The sequence below is a fragment of the Artemia sp. Qi Xiang Cuo genome, chromosome 13, assembly GCF_049724085.1.
Source record: "Artemia sp. Qi Xiang Cuo chromosome 13, ASM4972408v1, whole genome shotgun sequence".
Classification (NCBI taxonomy): Eukaryota; Metazoa; Arthropoda; class Branchiopoda; order Anostraca; family Artemiidae; genus Artemia; species Artemia sp. Qi Xiang Cuo.
In genome coordinates this window covers 5,846,551-5,864,950 of record NC_142806.1, presented here as the reverse complement: position 1 = coordinate 5,864,950, position 18,400 = coordinate 5,846,551, and the positions used below count along the sequence as shown (strand labels likewise).

The window sequence follows — 18,400 nt, the reverse complement described above, 5'->3', positions numbered from 1 at the left end:
TTATTTAGTTATGATTAACTTAACTTCACTTCTTGAGTGTGGTCGCTATAATACATAAGTACCGCAGTGCGTTTTTGCTTCTACTGTCATGTATTTCTTGCTGATCTAGTTCAACTCTGCCTTGAGACATAGAGCAGAGATGGATGAAGGAATCCATCATCTTATCGAGCAAATGCCTGTTTCACGAAGATGGGAGTTAAACAAGGATTTAAATGCCATCCTCATTCAAATGGCCTCGTAGAAGGAGGATACGAAGCTTAAAACGAACCAAAATTACTATGAACCGAAGCTAAATATGAAATCAGCATAAATTAAAACCAATTTCTATTGTCGTCAACCTCCTCAAATCCCTCTAAAGGCTAGACTGACATTTGCCCTGTACAGAAAACTAAATATATTTTGGACTTTTTTTTTTATCATAACATTAAATTGAACTAGATACAGCTGAAACTCAAATGTTCCCTTATATTAGTATATATGTATTAACTGCTTCAGTTTTACTAGTTTATAATGGCTCTAGTTATCATCTGTACTTTCTGCCTGTTAAATCCATTCATTTTAAATAATAAAGAAAAACCTATGTGTCAAGAAAACTTCAAACTGAATCAATCTGTATAGTTTTCGGCAAAGCAGAAATGAAACTACCCTTTCTGAGGGACAGAAGAAGCTGACCAAGCCACATCTATTTGTGGCAATTTCTCATATTATTAGTTTTAAGTTTCTTCTTTACTTTTCATTCAAGCTGAATGAAAAAAAAACTTTACTTAAACTTCAAACTGAATCAATCTGTATAGTTTTCAGCAAAGCAGAAATGAAACTCTACCCTTTCTGAGGGCTTGATACAGCTGACTACGCCACATCTATTTGTGGCAATTTCTCATATTATTAGTTTTAAGTTTTTTCTTTACTTTTCATTCAAGCTGAATGAAATAAAAACTTTACTTAATCTTCAAACTGAATCAATCTGTATAATTTTCAGCAAAGCAGAAATGAAACTACACTTTCTGAGGGCTTGAAGAAGCTGACTGCGCCACATAGGCAGTAAAGTGGACACCATTTGCTAACCGAAATCCGAAACTTAAATTAATAAAACAAATCTTTGATAGGAAGAAGAAGCTTAAATATTAAGTTTTCAGCCCTATTGTGACAGCACAATCCTGAAATATCATCTCCACAGCCTAAAGAAGTTATGATTTTTAAGTTTTCCCTTCTTTTTAATACAAAAGGAAGATTTTCACCTCAAAGTTGGCTTTTGTGGTAATACGGACAGATTCCCCTGATAATTATAAATTTAGTTAAATACTTTTAGGTGGTACGCGTCATCTAACAGAGTAAAATCTAACAGAGATCACACAAAGTAACTGAAACTTTGTGGAAAAAGAAACAGTCCTAACTATTAAAAACGTATTTATAACTCAACTATTAAAAACCAATTACAAAAAACTACTTTAAAGGGTTACATCGTCCCAACCCCAACTGAAGCAAGCCTTTCCAACCCCAAATCCACCATTGCGTTAGCGAGGGCATCCGCAAAACTTTTCCAAGAGAGAGCGAAATTTTTAACAGTTTTCTTATTTTGCTAAGAAACGAAAGGTCCATTTCATGGTTGATCCCTAATTTAAGAAACAAAAAACAATAACCAGCAAGTACCCAAAAATCTTTTATTGTAAGTCTTGCTTTCGCAAAAAAAACTAATGGGTGGTGGGTGCCCTTGAAGAAGTCTAAAAGTTCCATGGTTCTGCCTCTCATCCTGCAAAATAGCTAAAATAGGAGGGTATGTTTTATTTCATTTGTCGAGTAAAAGCCTAAGATATCAAATATCAAACCATCTAATTAGTAACATTACCCTATTTTATTTTATTTTAAACACCTGTCATTTCAACTTTGCTGATTTCTGTATTGTTCCTATCCAATGTTATAGATGCATTTATCCATGGAATTTTTAGATAGAGCAGTGTCAGCTTTCATGGCATATCCGTCCTGTACTTCTGCTAGAAAACCGGAAATTCCTGTTTAGTCGCATAGAGGCGTGCCGAAATTGTTTTCTCGTATGTGAAGTCATGTACAATATCGATTGTGTCCTATTTAGTATAAGACAGGTCGAATTAGGATTGAAAGCTGTTTGTTCTGCTGAATAATAGCAAAATATGTACTTTATTGTTCGTTAAGGAAACATGTGAAGTAGCCTTTAATTCCCCTTGTGCGCACACCTCGTCTATGTGATATTTCTGAGTACCATGGACAGTAAAAATGAAATTTGATTGCTTGAATCGGTAAAGTAAAAATCTGCATAACTTTAAATGTCTCAGAAATCAGTCAGGGAAGTTCAGGAATTCAATTTTATAAAAAAAAATCCGGACTTGTGTATTATACGCTACTCACTCAAGTTTGCGCCGTGTAAAACTCGAGAAACAAATTTGGTTTGTTTACTTTACTTTAGAAACAAATTTGGGCTATATATTTGCACATTAGGGGGGTGGGGGTGAAGTATAGCAGGTCTGCATGCAAAATTTTTACGGTTCAGCATCGCAACGCTGACGGTATCGTGTCCTGCCCTAAAAACTTTACAGTTTTTTGCAACCAAAAGCAAAATCTTAGAAAATCGCAATTTTCACGTATGAATAGACCTAGAATGGGCCAAGGGACAAAAAATATTTTTAATTTTTATGTTCTTGGTAGGCTACATTATGGTTTCGTGTATGTGATCTTTCAAGATGCGTCGAATTGGTACAAGCCAAAAGAAGTCTGTAAATTTAGTTAAAAATATTTTGCCAGAAGAAAAACAATTTTTTTAATCCGGAGAAATACTTGTGCCTGTTAAATTGCTTTCATATCTTGTTTTTTCCATATGGATTTAAATTATGTATTTATCATATGAATTCTAATCCTCCCCACACATTATTCATATTCATGGCCAGTAGAAAAGTCCTAAAATTTGTCTTTTCTCGTAAAAACCTGACATTTTAGTGCATACAAGGCGTGCGCACGAAAACCGTATTATGAAGTCATAAGTGGAACATAGTTCAAATGTTAGAGGGAAAAATTTTTTTCCAAGCTCCTCACAACCTCATCAAAATGTAATATTTTAAAGACTTTTCTAGTGACATGCACACATTCTTCCTTTTTGGTTTGGATTTCAGTATGGGCACTAAGTTTTAACCTAAACATAACTTCTGGAGTTTGCTAAACTCCGACGAGAGGTGGTGAAGGAGTCCCAGAAGGCTCTTAAAAACTCTTCAAAGAGATCATTAAAGCCCATTTTAAAATTTTTATAAGTTAAAGATCATATTTAAATTGCACGTAGGTCGAGATTCTCAAAAAGTAATTAAAAAAATAATAAAGAAAATAATTATATTTTCCAAGTTCAATTTTGCTGGGGACCATCCCCAGAGCTAATTCTTGAATTCGTTTTCCCTGAGATTCATCGTTTAGAACCCTCATATTCTATTTTTTTTAAAATAAAAAATAAAAATATGTATATGAATTTTTTTGCCCTGACCATCTCTCCCCTCCAGAAGCTTGTGCATGTGTGTATTTGGTTGCTCAGCTTTCTTTCTTTCTCTTGTTGGGTGACCAAGAAGTCAAGTCTTTGGCGAGTTGTACACCAGTATCAAGCTCGTAACCAGACATTTGTTTTCGGGGGGGGATAACAAAAGCAAATTGTTCTTGATAATAGGAATAACAATTGCCCAGAAATTTGACAACATTTAGAGTTTTGGGGTAGAGGTCGGTTTGTCCTGAGCCACACTGCTTACGTCCCTTACCAGCATGCACTTATAATGTCCTAGCCACCATATACGGTTTGCTCCGGCTGGTATTCTTCTGAGGATACGTTTTGAAACCTAGAGTATTTTTTTCGATTTTTCAATGAAAATGCCAAGTTAATTATTTTTAAAAATATAGGACCCTCTCCCAATTGGTGACCCTGCACGCGGAGGGATTATTGTTTTTGCTGGTATTGCTAATATTATTGCTACTCTTGGTGTAAAATTTTCTACTAGTAGCCGGCATTTTCTCTCTTTTCTTAAAGAGTATTTATAATGAAAACTGCTACTGAAATTGAAATATACTTATTTTTTCGGTTCCTTACGTGAAAATCCTTTTAATTAGGAAAATGAATGGCAAATAACTATGCAGACTCCTATGTTCAAATATTTAAGTGACTGAGAATGAGAAATAGGTGTGCTGTCACCTTTCAAGAAAGGGAACTTGGCATAGAAATAGATTCCTCGTTGAATACTTTCTAAGTCCTTCCAATGAGATGCACACTTTATTTTGCAGGTGTACATGTTTTTGCTATCAACCTCACCGTGTACCCCAATCTTCCTTCCCCGCCTCTACCTCTCATTCATTACAGTGGAAACCCAGAAACGGCGAAAAACGAGGAAATTTTTTGGGCAGGGAAATAAGGCAGGAAAAAAACAGTAATTAGGGCAGTGACCTCTTCTATGCCGTTATCAGTGTGTAAAATATGTTAAATAAAGGAAAAAACCCACCAAAAAGACAAAATATGTCGTAGGCTAATAGCAGAATGGAGTCACCATTTTGGTTTCAATATTTTTTTTTCTCTTTTTTGTTGCTATTGTTAAATTTCGAATGGTTTCTATAATTGGATCTTATGTTTCTTTACTATCAAAGTTTTTTTCGTAATGATGACGGTTAGGGGAGATCCTCTATTGTCCTGCTTTATTTCACCTTCTAGAAAATCTCTCGTTTTTGTTTTTTGTTGTTTCTCGCTGTTCATCATTGCCTAGCCACTGTGGTCTGAGAACTGCCTTGGATTCCCCTTTCATACGTCTCCTACCGTCTATACCTCCACCCCCACCTCCTCCCATTTTACTAGGAGTGATTTTCAATGCACAAGATAAGACTTGGCATTTAGATAAATTTCGTGGAGAATACTCTTTCTAAATACCGTTTGAGGGACTAGGCACTTTCAGTCAGTTGTATAAACACCTTTTACCCTCAAACCTTGGTACTTGTGTAGAATCCGGTAAGTACGCGATAGAGATCGTATCGAAATGTCAAAGATGCTCTATGAAAAACAGGTTTCGCTACCTTGTGAGGTAGGCTTATTACCAACTCTGTGACTAAGATTTAAACTTTTGTTTTTTGGGTTTGAAGGAAAAAAAAGGTACCTAGGTTATGTTAAGTTAGGTTACGTTTTTAATATGTGCTATGCTTTCCCCCCCCCCCACTAATGTGCAAATAGATAGCCTAAATTTGTTCATAAACTATTATATTTTCATCCTAATTTATTTTATTTCATTAGCATTAACGAAACTTCACTTCTCGTGTACTTACCAGATTCGACACAAGTACCCAAACCTGTCCTAGCTCTTCTAACCCACCTTCAACTTTTCTAATGAATTGACCTCTAATGAGTAACTTGGAGTCGTCACCCGTCTTTTTTATTTATAGACCGATAGGGGAAGGGAATTCGATTTTCAAAGGATGAAACAGCTTACACCGACTTACAACTTTGCTGCAAAGCCAAGGTAATCATATTTGAAGACGTCTTGGATGTTTATTAAACATCTTCCACTATAATTACTCGTCTATTATAGTTGCATAGCACTAGCAGTAAAGCCTGTTGAACGACAGGCATACAAAAGAAAAAAAAAACGTAAGTAGGCCTACTTTTTTGCAAGAGCCTAAGGAAAATATATCCCCTCCAACACAAAATTCGGTACTGCTCTATTAGCTCGAACCCACGCGATAAGTGAAGTTTGGTTGAAATAAAACAAAATCTGATGAAAGTATAATAGTTTCGAAACAAATTTCGTCTATATATTTGCACGTTAGGGGGTGAGGGGGGGGGTAAAGAATAGCATATATTAAATACGTAAAGTAACATAACCTAACCTAACCTAGGTACCTTTTCCCCCCTAAACCCCCAAAAAATAAAGTTTAAATATTGTAAACGCAGTGAGAAACCACTGTTTGCAATCCTCGGCATAGGAATTCTCCGTTGAAATAACCTATTTGACTAGTTTCTTTTATCATCATCGCTGCGTGGGTTCGAGCTAATAGAATAGTACTCTAAATTCCAAGTTTCTTTCCCCCTTCTCAAATTGCCCCAGAAAGTTTCAGCTCGATCCCCGAGCTGGGAGACAAAATAGGGTAGACTGATTAATACTATATTACCACTACTAGTACCAACAGTTCATTACTGCACTAAGCCGACTAAAATCCTTTTAAATCTTTTCTCGTGACTTCTTCCCACAACATTAAATTCCAAATATAGCTGTAGTCTAACATCGTCTTTTTTCTACAAATGCAACTTTAACCGCAAAAGGATCTGCAGTATTCACATTACTTTACTTCCAACCGATGGGAAAAAAGGCCCAACAATGGACTCGAACCCCTCGAACCGAAGATTAGGAGGATTCCCCATTAACTGAGATAGCCTGGCTTGTTAATTCGTTTTACACCTTTGTTGTGTTGATACATGCAGACAAAGGGGTTTTATATGAACAGCTTTCCTTTTGTTTCAGAAACTTACCAACATATAAAATAAGATATGCTCTTATTGGATAGTTGTATCTTTATAATTTTGTATTATTAAATTTTAAATGTCTTGGAAAAAGCTAGGAGATTGATAAATGATTTTGTGCCACGTTAGTTTGGCTACCACTAGGTAAACAGGGTGGGTAGACTCACCAACCACCTCATTGCTCTCTAGGGACTGTGCAAACTCAGTATTACCTCTCCTTTTTTCTCTAATGAATTTTTAAGATGGTTCATAACGGAAATTGAAAGAATTTAAGTCTTTTTAATCGCAAAAATTTGAATTTTCCAATTAGATTTTTCCTCCAACTCGCCAATGTCCAAACTCTTTTTTTCAGTTCTGTAACTATTACAGTTATCTTCGCCTTTTCCTACACGTGTTCGATCTTTGTCCATGGTATAACGATATGGAAACAAGGAAATGAAACTTTTTCTTTTCAGCTGCAGTTTTTCCATGCCTCAGGCACGTACACAGTTTTCCCGTCCGTCTTCTAAATATTGTCATGCAACTCTTCTCCGTTTGCTATTTTGAAATAAATAAGACCATATTTTCTATCTGGAAATCAACTACGCTGAACAAAATGGCTATCTTACAATTTTGATTGGATGTGTTTGGGGGAATGATGGGCGTGGGGGGGGATGAGTTGCCTTTCAATCACTTTCGACTATTAAAAAGGGCACTAGCCCTTTGAATTTCCAATCGAATGAGCCTTTTTTGAAGTTTCTACGACAACGCCTTCTATTAAAATACTTCACTTCTCCCCCCTGAAATGTGTTTACTGCTCGTGCGCATGCACAAGATGCGGCTTACATGCTTGTCATAAATTGCCAATTGTTTTGATACTTTGTACTTTTATTTTAACGGCTAATTTTAGTGTTTTTTTTTTAGAGATTACTACGAATCTATTTGGAGAGAATTAAATGGTATGAGGCATGGTTTTCCAAATTTGTTTTCTTTTCACGGTTTGAGTCGGTTTAATGGTAGTCCAATAGCCCCAAAATAAGACTGAATTAACTATATTTTTCTAACTCTGAGCGTAATAACTCTCATCTCCCGAGGGCCTGTGTTACATCCACAACCTTAGTACCGTAACTCTAGAAAGACATATTTTGTTCTCGAGACACCATCTTATATAATTTTCTTATTTCAAACACTGAATACCTAGTAAATTTAATACCTTTATCTAAAATGTTTCTTTTCAAAAACCTTTGGGCCATAGGATCGATAATTTTCCCCAAATAGACAGAATTTTTCCAGGAAATAAAATTTAAAAATTTTGCTCCTTAATTGGAAGCCATTTCAAGCCGTATGTAGGTACGGTTCTGTCAAACGAAATGTTTTTATTATTAAATCATTTTCATAAAAGCTGTAAGCCATACAATGGCGTTTAGTATGTCCTTCCCCTAAAAAAAAATGAAAAAAAATTCTCGTAATTTTAATGAAGGGTCTTTGGCATGTTCTTTCTTGCCAATTTGGGTATTTTAAGATTGCCATTTTTTTGGGGGGGGGGGGGGGGGTGTTTTAAGTACTATTGGATGACCTACAGTGCTGGCTTCAATTTGCGAAAACTTTGAGGGGGGAAAAGGCATTTTTCAAAATCTATATGAGGGTAGGGGTGGGGGGTAAAGTTGTAAGGTTCTTTTCACAATTTAGGGGGTACATGCCTATCTCTGACCCCTCCCCCCCAATTAACGCCACTGGCCTACAAATTTCTTTTGAAAAGTTTAAAGTTGGAGAATTTTTCGTTTGGTAAAACTGGTTTCATATAATAAATATTTCCGTTATAGTTAATAAATTTCAATAGCGCCCCTGTTCAGTGTTGCTACTGTGAAGACAAATTGTGACAGAAACCCAATTCTGCCACTTTTGTAAATAAATATGGGGCTAGTGGGCTATTCACTTGGTGTTGATGCAGTGTCTTTGGCGTGTTCTTTCTTGCCTACTTGGATATTTTATAGTTTCTGTTTAATCGTTTGCTGTGAGATAGAATAGAAGTGTTCAGTGTTTCTTTTTTTAGCAATGGTTTTTGGTAACAACAGCTTGTGAATTAATAAAAGTTGTAATGTCGATCCTAAACGTAACATGAGCGCCGTCAGGAAATTTTCGACGGGAGAGAAAGTTTTATTAAGAGTTATTTTTGCCAAGCTTTGAATTGGAATATTTCTTATTTCCTCTTTTTATACATTTAGAGTATTTTTTTGTCTCCCAAGAGGGAGGGGGGGTATTGTCCCGGCCCTTTGCCGATGCTCATGATACTAAAATAACAAGATGTGTGTCAAAATCCGAGAGAACTGGAACCTCGTGTCAAAAACAGTTACCCAAACAAGTCTACAATTCGAGTGAATTTTTCAATGCATTTCAGTTCGACAGTCACCTAAATTTCTTTACCTGCTGTGCATTTAAAACAGTAATTAAAAAAAAACATTTAAAATAGCTGTAGTGTCGTTTAATTTTCTTTACAAACAAATCAAGATATTTTATTCGAGATCCATTACCCTAGGACATTTTACCCAAAATTTGACTGTTCCCCCCCCCTAAACATTGCTTAGCTTGAACGCTAAGGTATTGTTCCAAATCTTTTTATTTACATTTTAATGAAATATCTATTAAATTCAGTTGCCTTTTACTGCTACTTGTTACAGTCACTCCTTTCTTTAACCTTTTTGTTTTTAAGGTATGTCTTTTTATTTTCTTCCACGGACTTTATATCTATTTTTATTCTTCTTTTTCCACCTTTGTTGTCCTACGTTTTCTTGTTTTGTATAAAAATATAATAAGAAGCCACCTTATCTTAATTATTACGAAGACCTCCTATCTTAGTTATTATTAATATAGACCTCCTACATCTGAAGTATTACGGAGGCATGGATTAGTGTTGTTGGCATGCCTGCTCATAGGGGAATAGTTTCAATTTTAAGCAAACAGTTTGGGCCAGTACATGTGTACACAGCATAAATATATATACGAACAGTAGCGAAATGTCCTATACTCTCCATTTAAGATTTTTTAAACACATCAATCTAGAACTCTTCATGACTCCGCCTCTTCGCGCACGCGCAATGACAAAATGTGTAACGCATTAAGACGCGATTGATCTGATCGAATGCCAAGTAGCAACTGAAAGTATTGATCTGACGTACTTGAAACTTCCCATTCAGCGCGCTATGATGTGTGTCACTTTTGAAGAAACTTTTCACTGCTGTTCGTATATATATTTATGCTGTGGGCCTGTACTTTTCGAAATTAGATGATACTGATGAAAACCTCAATATATAACCTTCTTTCCCTGTGGCACATACCTTTTGAAGAAATCTCATGTCCCCTGTCTTCAAACCTGTTATTTTCACGCCACTTTTTAATTTTTTTCTGACATCCCTTGATCAAGCAAAGAAACTGGTAAGAGAGGTAAGGATATGTGCGCTGGTCCGAATTTCAAAGAAGAAGGGGGATTGTTTAAAGCAGCATAAGAGAAAGACAGAAAAATAATGGCACACTTATAGGAACTATAAAGCGACCCCAGAGATTTCGGTTTACTATGTTTGTGGCGGAAATCTATCAAATGACCTTAAACGGTTTATAATAATAATGATATAATGCAAAACCGCAGGCCAGAGCCTCTTACAAAACAGGAAAAAGACAAAACAAAAATTTAGATAAATCTTCTAAAGTTACTGAAGTCGTACATACGACTCTCGTATATCTTGTCAAATGAGTTCTTGAAAGAGCTGATGGAGGGTGCCACAACGGTTTCTTCGGGTAGGGAGTTCCAGGTGTCGACGACTCTGTTTCGAAAGGCCAATTTGCCTACCTCTCAGTTTTAAGCTTTAAGGGATGGCCACGTAGAGGATTTTCGTTAAAGACCAGCAGTGCTTCTCCGGGGACGTTGCCATAGCAGCCACGGCATAGTTTGTACAGCTCGATCGTATCACCCCTTAGAAATTTGTATGAGAGTGCTGGTAGGTGAAGCAGACGAAGACGTTGTTTGTATGCGAGGTCTTTTAGACTTGGGGAGAACTTCGTCATCCGCCTTTGAACTGCTTCCAGTGCATCTATATCCTTATGTGCGTCTATATCCTTATATTCTTGTTGGATTTTTTTCTTGGGGGCGGGGGGCTATTATACAATGGCTTCTTTGTAAACTCTCGACATGCCATCAGGTATGCGTTGTGCATTCTGACCTTGGTAATTGGAAGCCAAGGGCGGTTAAGATCAGGAGGGATCAGTGTGAATCACCATATTTTAGTTTTGGGATACCACACAGTCTAATAAAGAAATTGGTAAGATACATAAGCGTATTTTTCTGTCTGCATTCCAAGGAACAGGCACATACGCTGGATTTTTTCGCTTTGGAGAGGGGGGCTATTCATGTCAGCATAAAAACAAAAACGAGAAAATTATAGCTCGTTTTTCAAAAAAGTAGAGAAATAACTGCATGACCGTACCCAGGATTTTTTTTTCGGGGGGGGGGGGTACTAAAAAAACCTGAAAACGCATACAAAGTTTGTTTATATCCATTTTTGTTACGTTTTTACGAGTCAAACAAACATTCCAGGGTGGGGTGGGGGGGGGTTCAAACCCCCTATCCCCCCCCTGGATACGGCCTTGAATAACCGCAAGATCTCAATTCATGCTAATTGACAGAAGAAATTTATCAAATGACATCGTACACAACGGAAGCTTTGTAGGCTCCGACTTATCGCCAGATCCGCGACACGCACTCTGACTGCGGTCGCCAAGAAGCCAAGAGCGGGTGAAATTCGAAAGAGTCAGTGTTACCAGAATGATGCATGCTGCCAAATAGAGTAGCCATCAAAGTGTAAATATACAAACGACACCATTTTTTAAAGACTAATATGCCAAATGTTGTTTTTTTAAAGCTTTGTTTTTGAAAAATTTGCTGATTTGCAGAATGAGCACCTTAAAAAGTGCCAAAACGCACCCAAATTGGTGACTTGGGGAGGTATTAGGCTCCAGTTGGATATTGGTGAACTTCTTATTATAATATTATAACGTGAATCGGCATTACTAAAAACGCTTTTATTGACCGTTGAAGATATGGCCACGAATCATCGCAAATTGTAGCAGGAATGTACATCACTAAAAATTCCTGCACGAATCTAACCTAAAAAAAAAACAAAAAAAAAACGCTTGATGCTCTTATAGACCTTAGAAGATAAGGTACAGAGAAGGTCACGAATCAGCACGAATTGTCATAGGAATGTGATTCACTTTTTCTTTTTACAGGCCCAAAATTTTACATAGAAGAGCCAATCAAGTCTTAAAAGACGCGATCATTTGGCTTCCCTTTCTGACACACGCTTAAGTTAGAATGTGATTGGCTCATGAAAATGTGTCACAGTCGTAAACCAATAAAGTCAAACGCTAAGTTTTACCTCACAACTATTGGAAAGTAATTTCTCTTTTTTCTCTTTGCTTAAAGCCCAAACCTGATTTATAGGAAATATCCAAACCGTCCTGTTTGGTTAGTTGACACGGCTTCCCTATTTCATTAGCATATTATTTAAAAATATAAATCAGCAATGGGCTAAACATGTGTCAACATATTTCAATAATTTTTATTTAGAAACAATTTACGTCTAATGTTCTAAGATTCCAAAGTAGATCATCTACCTGCCAGAATTATTTAAACTATTTTATATCGTTTTAACAAAATGTAGGTTTACACAAGTAGTCTGTGCTACTGAACGTAGAGGAGGCTAGACTGGTACCTGGAAATTAATTCGTTCTGGGTTTGTATCCTAAGAATTGTTGGGTTGGGGTGGGGGCTCCCAAAAGAAGCAAATAATATAGAAATGTTTCTGTTGATTTTTGTTCTCCGTTCTGTTGATTTTTTAAAAGAAAGAAACCCAGATAATTTCCTACTCCTTAAAACTCATACTACAGAGACTAGGCGCGTACACAGAAATTTTGTACCGGGTTCAATCAATACATAAATCGTACATTATGTGTAACACGAGGCAAAAATCTGGGGTTCAGGAGGGCTGTCCTGGGGAACCCCACCTGGTGCATACTTGCCTAAAACGAGGGAATCATCACCTGCTCCGTTGTTAGCGTTTAACCTTACGTTTACCTTTATCATCGTTATAATGATTGTAATTGGCCATCTCACGTTCAATAGACTGTTTGATCGTCAGTTACTGGCTCAGGTTTGCCATAGCTGCTGTCAGAACCAATAAAGTGGACCATTACGCGGATTAGGTGAAAAATTCTGCTCATTAAGGTTTTAGTGAGCTCTCAGATTTCTAAGTGAAAAAAAAATGTGTTATGGAATTACTAACTCTAGAGAAGGCCTAAGGCCTTTCCCGCGAAAATTTTTATTTATACCTCTGGCAAGAACCGAGTGGTGGTTTTCTTGTGATGTCGAGAGCCCCTACAGAAGTCTGTCCCTGAAGACAGTCATGTGCAAAAAATATGGTTCTTTGTAGAAAAAAGTGGTGTCGTATATTTATTTAGAAGTGATGCTTCCAACAGGGGATGCACTCTCTCTTGGATTCGAGAATGGTTTGCTGGGAAGAATTTGAATAAGTGCAAAAAGGTGTGTTAGATTGCTGTTCAAAGAGGCCTTAGGTTGGGAATACCCGATTTAGAGTTTTAGAAGATGTCGCACTTCGCTAGGATCTCCCATATGGGTGTTCATAGAACATCCCTGGAAGATTTTGAGGGGAAACTCATTTTTCTTGTGAGTTTCCGTTTCGAAAACATTCTCATTTTGTTCCACAGGACCTTCCGCAAATTTTTCCTGTAAGTTTTATTCCAGGAGGTATATGGTGATGTCACCGGTGCATAGTATATAAAACAAGATTTGACAGTGTTAGTGCTAGAGAGGTACTGAACATTTTGCCTAACTCTCCTACCTCCTGTGAAGTAAATGCGCCTATTTATTCAATGCACTACTGGTGAGGAGGGAATGAGTTTAAATTTTTTAGGGGTGTGTGTGTGTGAAGGGGTTAAAATATTTTTCTGGTCCTCTGGTCTCTTTCCATGAACATGTTGTCGCCTTAATGTATAATGCACAAGCTGGATTTGACAGTTTTTGTGCTAGGGAGGTTCTGAACTCTCCTACCTCCTGTGAAGTAAATGCGCTTATTTACCCAATGCACTACTGATTAGGAGAGGATGAGTTGTTTTTTTTGGGGGGGGAGGGGCGAAGAGGTTAAAATGTTTTTCTGGCTATTGTCGCCTTAATGTATAATACAAAAACTGGATTTAATAGTCTTTGTGCTAGGGAGGTTCTAAACTCTTCCCCCTCCTGTGAAGTAAATACATCTTCGCAATGTGCCTATTTATCCAATGCTAAGACGCAGCTAGTGGGATTGGGGGGGGGGGGGTTGTATGGGGTTGAAGAGGACTCCCAATTCTGTGTGTGTGGGGGGGGGGAGGGCTTGGTCTTTTTCCTCTGATCTGTTTTCGTGAATATGGCGGCATCCCTTTGGTTTAGCCTATAGTATTTAATACTAGTTTTAGTTGTCTTTTGAGCTAAACAGATACCGAACATTTTGCCGATCTCTTGACTCCTGTGAAGTAATGTGCCTCTTTACCGCCTGCTTTTGCAAACTGTGGATGAGGATTGAGAAAAAACATACAACATTTATCACTTATAGGCTTTTCGAAACAAGTTTTATGGAATCAAGGACATTTTCCCCTGATTCCTATCCCCTGATTTTTCAGGATTTCCATGGAATTTCCCCCCTCCCCTAAAAAACAAACAAACTGGGGTTCTATGATATTTCCCAAAAATTAAAGTTAACGAAAATAAACAATTTGTATTTCTGTTAATGTTTGCGTATGACTCAAAACAGCCCATGGTACCCAAACTTTTAACACATCTTTAAATAAGTGTCTAGTGAGGAAAAATTGCCATTTGTAGCCGATCCAGTAATGGCAAATATTATTTTCATTAGACTTAATAGTCAAATCTTATTTTGAAAACAAATTTGAGTGAATTTTAAAAAGGGCATGAAACCCCTCGAAGGAGACGTCAGTTTTGCTGTGACGTCATTTACGATGGGAGTAGTAATCAATGTTATACTTTGCTTGCGTGTATACGAATTACCATGTTATTCTATAGAAGCTCTACACCTTTTCAAAGAGAGTGAGTATCCTCTCACATGGCCTTATGTTCCTTCCATGCTATTCTATGTCCCTTCCATTGTTATTCTATGGGATCTCTACACGTGATTAAACACGATATGAAACAACGTGTTTTTTGCTTATGTCCCGTTGGTACCATTCCAAACGAGCGGGGATTCCCCTCCTGTTTCTAAACATTGCAAAAAAAAGGTAACAGTATAAATGGGGATTCCCCCTGCAAATTTGTTTCAACTCCAAGTTCTTCAACCAGACTGGTTATTAGCAAAGGTTTTTTAGGGAAGGCTTTCAATCACCTACGTGTTATCCACAGTTCCATTTTTAAAGTCTGTGGAAACAGTTTGACGTGTTCGGTGAGATTACGTTCCATCGAGTTTGATAGACATTCGCAAAAAAGGAGGAATTAGGGATTGGATAATTTTTTAGCGTAAAATCTCTGAATAAAATATTTTTGGAACATGTACTTGACGATGGATAAAAGGGTTAAGGTGATTAGCAATTACGAGCAAGAATCCCCCCACTGGTTCCTGGCAGTAGGCTACGCATATCAAATTGCTGTACTGTGGGTTAGGTAACATGATTAAACACGCTTTTACAATCGGAATTCATTGATTGACATTTGCAAAAAAGGGGTAATTAGTGATTGGATAATTTTTTTAACGTGAAGGGTCAATTTTGGAGGGAAAACAAAAAATACTCCGAATCGACAATAAATGGGATCTGCCTCACGGGGAAGGCTCAGCGGCCCATCCTCCCCCCATTTCTGAGGGCAGGGGAGGGGGGGGTTCAATTTTGGAGGGAAAACCAAAATACTCAGAATCGAAAATAAACGGGATCTGCCTCAAGGGCAAGGCTCAGAGGCCCTTCGTTCCCCCATTTCTGAGGGCAGGAGAGGGGGGAGGGTCAATTTTGGAGGGAAAACCGAAAATACTCAGAATCGAAAATAAATGGGATCTGCCTCACGAGGAAGGCTCAGAAGCCCTTCGTTCCTCCATTTCTGAGGGCAGGGGAGGGGGGGGGTCAATTTTGGAGGGAAAACTAAAAATACTCAGAATCGAAAATAAATGGGATCTGCCTCAAGGGCAAGGTTCAGAGGCCCCTCATTTCACCATTTCTGAGGGCAGGGGAGGGGGGGGTCAATTTTGGAGGGAAAACCAAAAATACTCAGAATCGAAAATAAACGGGATCTGCCTCAAGAGGAATGCTCAGAGGCCCCTCCTTCCTCCATTTCTGAGGGCAGGGGAGGGTGGATTTCTTTCGTTGAAATGCAAGAGTTGGAATATTTCAGTAGGGTTTTGTTGTGCTTTACCTTGTCACAGTTACATTCTCTTGATTTTTCAAAGTTCATTTTGGATTTCTTCCTTGAAATGCAAGAATTGGAATATTTCAGTAGTGTCTTGTCGTGGTTTACCTTGTCACAGCTACATTCTCATGATTTTTCAAAGTTCATTTAGGATTTCTTTCGTTGAAATGCAAGAGTTGGAATATTTCAGTAGTGAATTGTTGTGCTTTACCTTGTCACAGTTACATTCTCTTGATTTTTCGAAGTTCATTTCGAATTTCTGTCGTGAAATGCAAGAGTTGGAATATTTCAGTAGTGTTTTGTTGTGATTTACCTTGTCACAGGTACATTATGTTGATTTTCATTGTTCATTTTGAATTTCTTTCATTGATATGCAAGAGTTGGAATATTTCAGTAGTGTTTTGTTGTGCTTTACCATTTAACAGTTACTTTCTCTTAATTTTTCAAAGTTCATTTTGAATATATTTCGTAAACAGTGATATTTCAGTAGTGTCTTGTCAGGTTTATTGCAGCTACATTCTCTGATTTTCAAAGTTCATTTTGATTTATTTCGTGAACAAGAGTTGGAATATTTCAGTAGTGTTTTGTTGTACTTTATCTTATCACAGCTACATTCTCATGATTTTTCATAGTTCATTTTGGATTTCTTTCATTGAAATGCAAGAGTTGGAATATTTCAGTAGTGTTTTGTTGTGCTTTACCTTGTCACAGTTACATTCTCTTGATTTTCAAAGTTCATTTTGGATTTCTTTCTTGAAATGCAAGAGTTGAAATATTTCAGTAGTGTCTGTCGTAGTTCCTTGTCACAGCTCATTCTCGATTTCAAAGTTCATTTTGGATTTCCTTCGTTGAAATGCAAGAGTTGGAATATTTCAGTAGTGTTTTGTTGTGCTTTACCTTGTCGAAGTTACATTCTATTGATTTTTAAATTTGATTTTGAACGTCTTTCATTGAAATGCAAGAGTTGGAAAATTTTAATAGTGTTTTGTTGTGCTTTACCTTGTCACAGTTACATTCTCTTAATTTTTCAAAGTTCACTTTGAATTTATTTCTCGAAATTAAAGAGTTTGAATATTTTAGTTGTTTCTTGTCGTGGTTTACCTCGTCACAGCTACATTCTCATGATTTTTCAAAGTTCATTTTGGATTTCTTTCGTTGAAATGCAAGAGTTGGAATATTTCAGTAGTGACTTGTTGTGCTTTACCTTGTCACAGTTACATTCTCTTTTGATTTTTCGAAGTTCATTTTGAATTTCTGTCGTGAAATGCACGAGTTGGAATATTTCAGTAGTGTTTTGTTGTGCTTTACCTTGTCGAAGTTACATTCTGTGGATTTTCATAGTTCATTTTGAATTTCTTTCATTGAAATGCAAAGTTGGAATATTTCAGTAGTGTTTTGTTGTGCTTTACCTTGTCACAGTTACATTCTCTTAATTTTTCAAAGTTCATTTTGAATTTCTTCAAAGTTCATTTTGAATTTCTTTCGTGAAATGCAAGAATTGGAATATTTTTTAGTAGTGTCTTGTCGTGGTTTACCTTGTCACAGCTACATTCTCATGATTTTTCAAAGTTCATTTTGAATTTCTTTCGTTGAAATGCAAGAGTTGGAATATTTCAGTAGTGACTTGTTGTGCTTTACCTTGTCACAGTTACATTCTCTTTTGATTTTTCGAAGTTCATTTTGAATTTCTGTCGTGAAATGCACGAGTTGGAATATTTCAGTAGTGTTTTGTTGTGCTTTACCTTGTCACAGTTACATTCTGTGGATTTTCATAGTTCATTTTGAATTTCTTTCATTGAAATGCAAGTTGGAATATTTCAGTAGTTTTTGTTGTGCTTTACCTTGTCACAGTTACATTCTCTCAATTTTTCAAAGTTCATTTTGAATTTCTTTCGTGAAATGCAAGATGTGGAAAATTTCAGTAGGGTCTTGTCATGGTTTACCTTGTCACGGATATACTCTCTTGATTTTTCAAAGTTTATTTCGGATTTCTTTTGTAGAAATGCAAGTCTTGAAATATTTCAGTAGTGACCTATTGTGCTTTACCTTACCACAATTATATTCTGATAATTTTTCGTAGTTCCTTTCTAATCTAAGTCCTAAAGTTCAAGGGTTGTACTATTTGTGGAGGGTGTTTTTTTTCTATCCAGAGTAAAAGATACTTTATGTTTAATTTAAAATTTACTTTCTTATTTCTTTAAGTTAAAATATAGATTTGGAATATTTCAGTAGTTTTTTGATGTGATTTAAATTGTCAAAGTTAAAATATGTATATTTTTAAAAGTTCATTTTGAATTTCTTTCGTGAAATGCAAGAATTGGGATATTTCAGTAGTGTCTTGTCTTGGTTTACCTTGTCACAGCTACATTCTCATGATTTTTCAAAGTTCATTTCGGATTTCTCTCGTTGAAATGCAAGAGTTAGAATATTTCAGTAGTGACTTGTTGTGCTTTACCTTGTCACAGTTACATTCTCTT

At 36.7% G+C, this 18,400-nt stretch overlaps 1 protein-coding gene across 1 annotated transcript in view; it reads left to right on the top strand.

Annotated features, from left to right (window-relative positions):
• Nucleotides 1-18,400, top strand: part of LOC148944878 (uncharacterized) — a 181,821-nt gene that overhangs the window by 25,034 nt on the left and 138,387 nt on the right. The window contains exon 3 of the mRNA XM_089098835.1: nt 7,400-7,434. Coding sequence (XP_088954961.1) covers nt 7,400-7,434 — 35 coding nt within the window. The remainder of the gene's footprint in view (nt 1-7,399; nt 7,435-18,400) is intronic.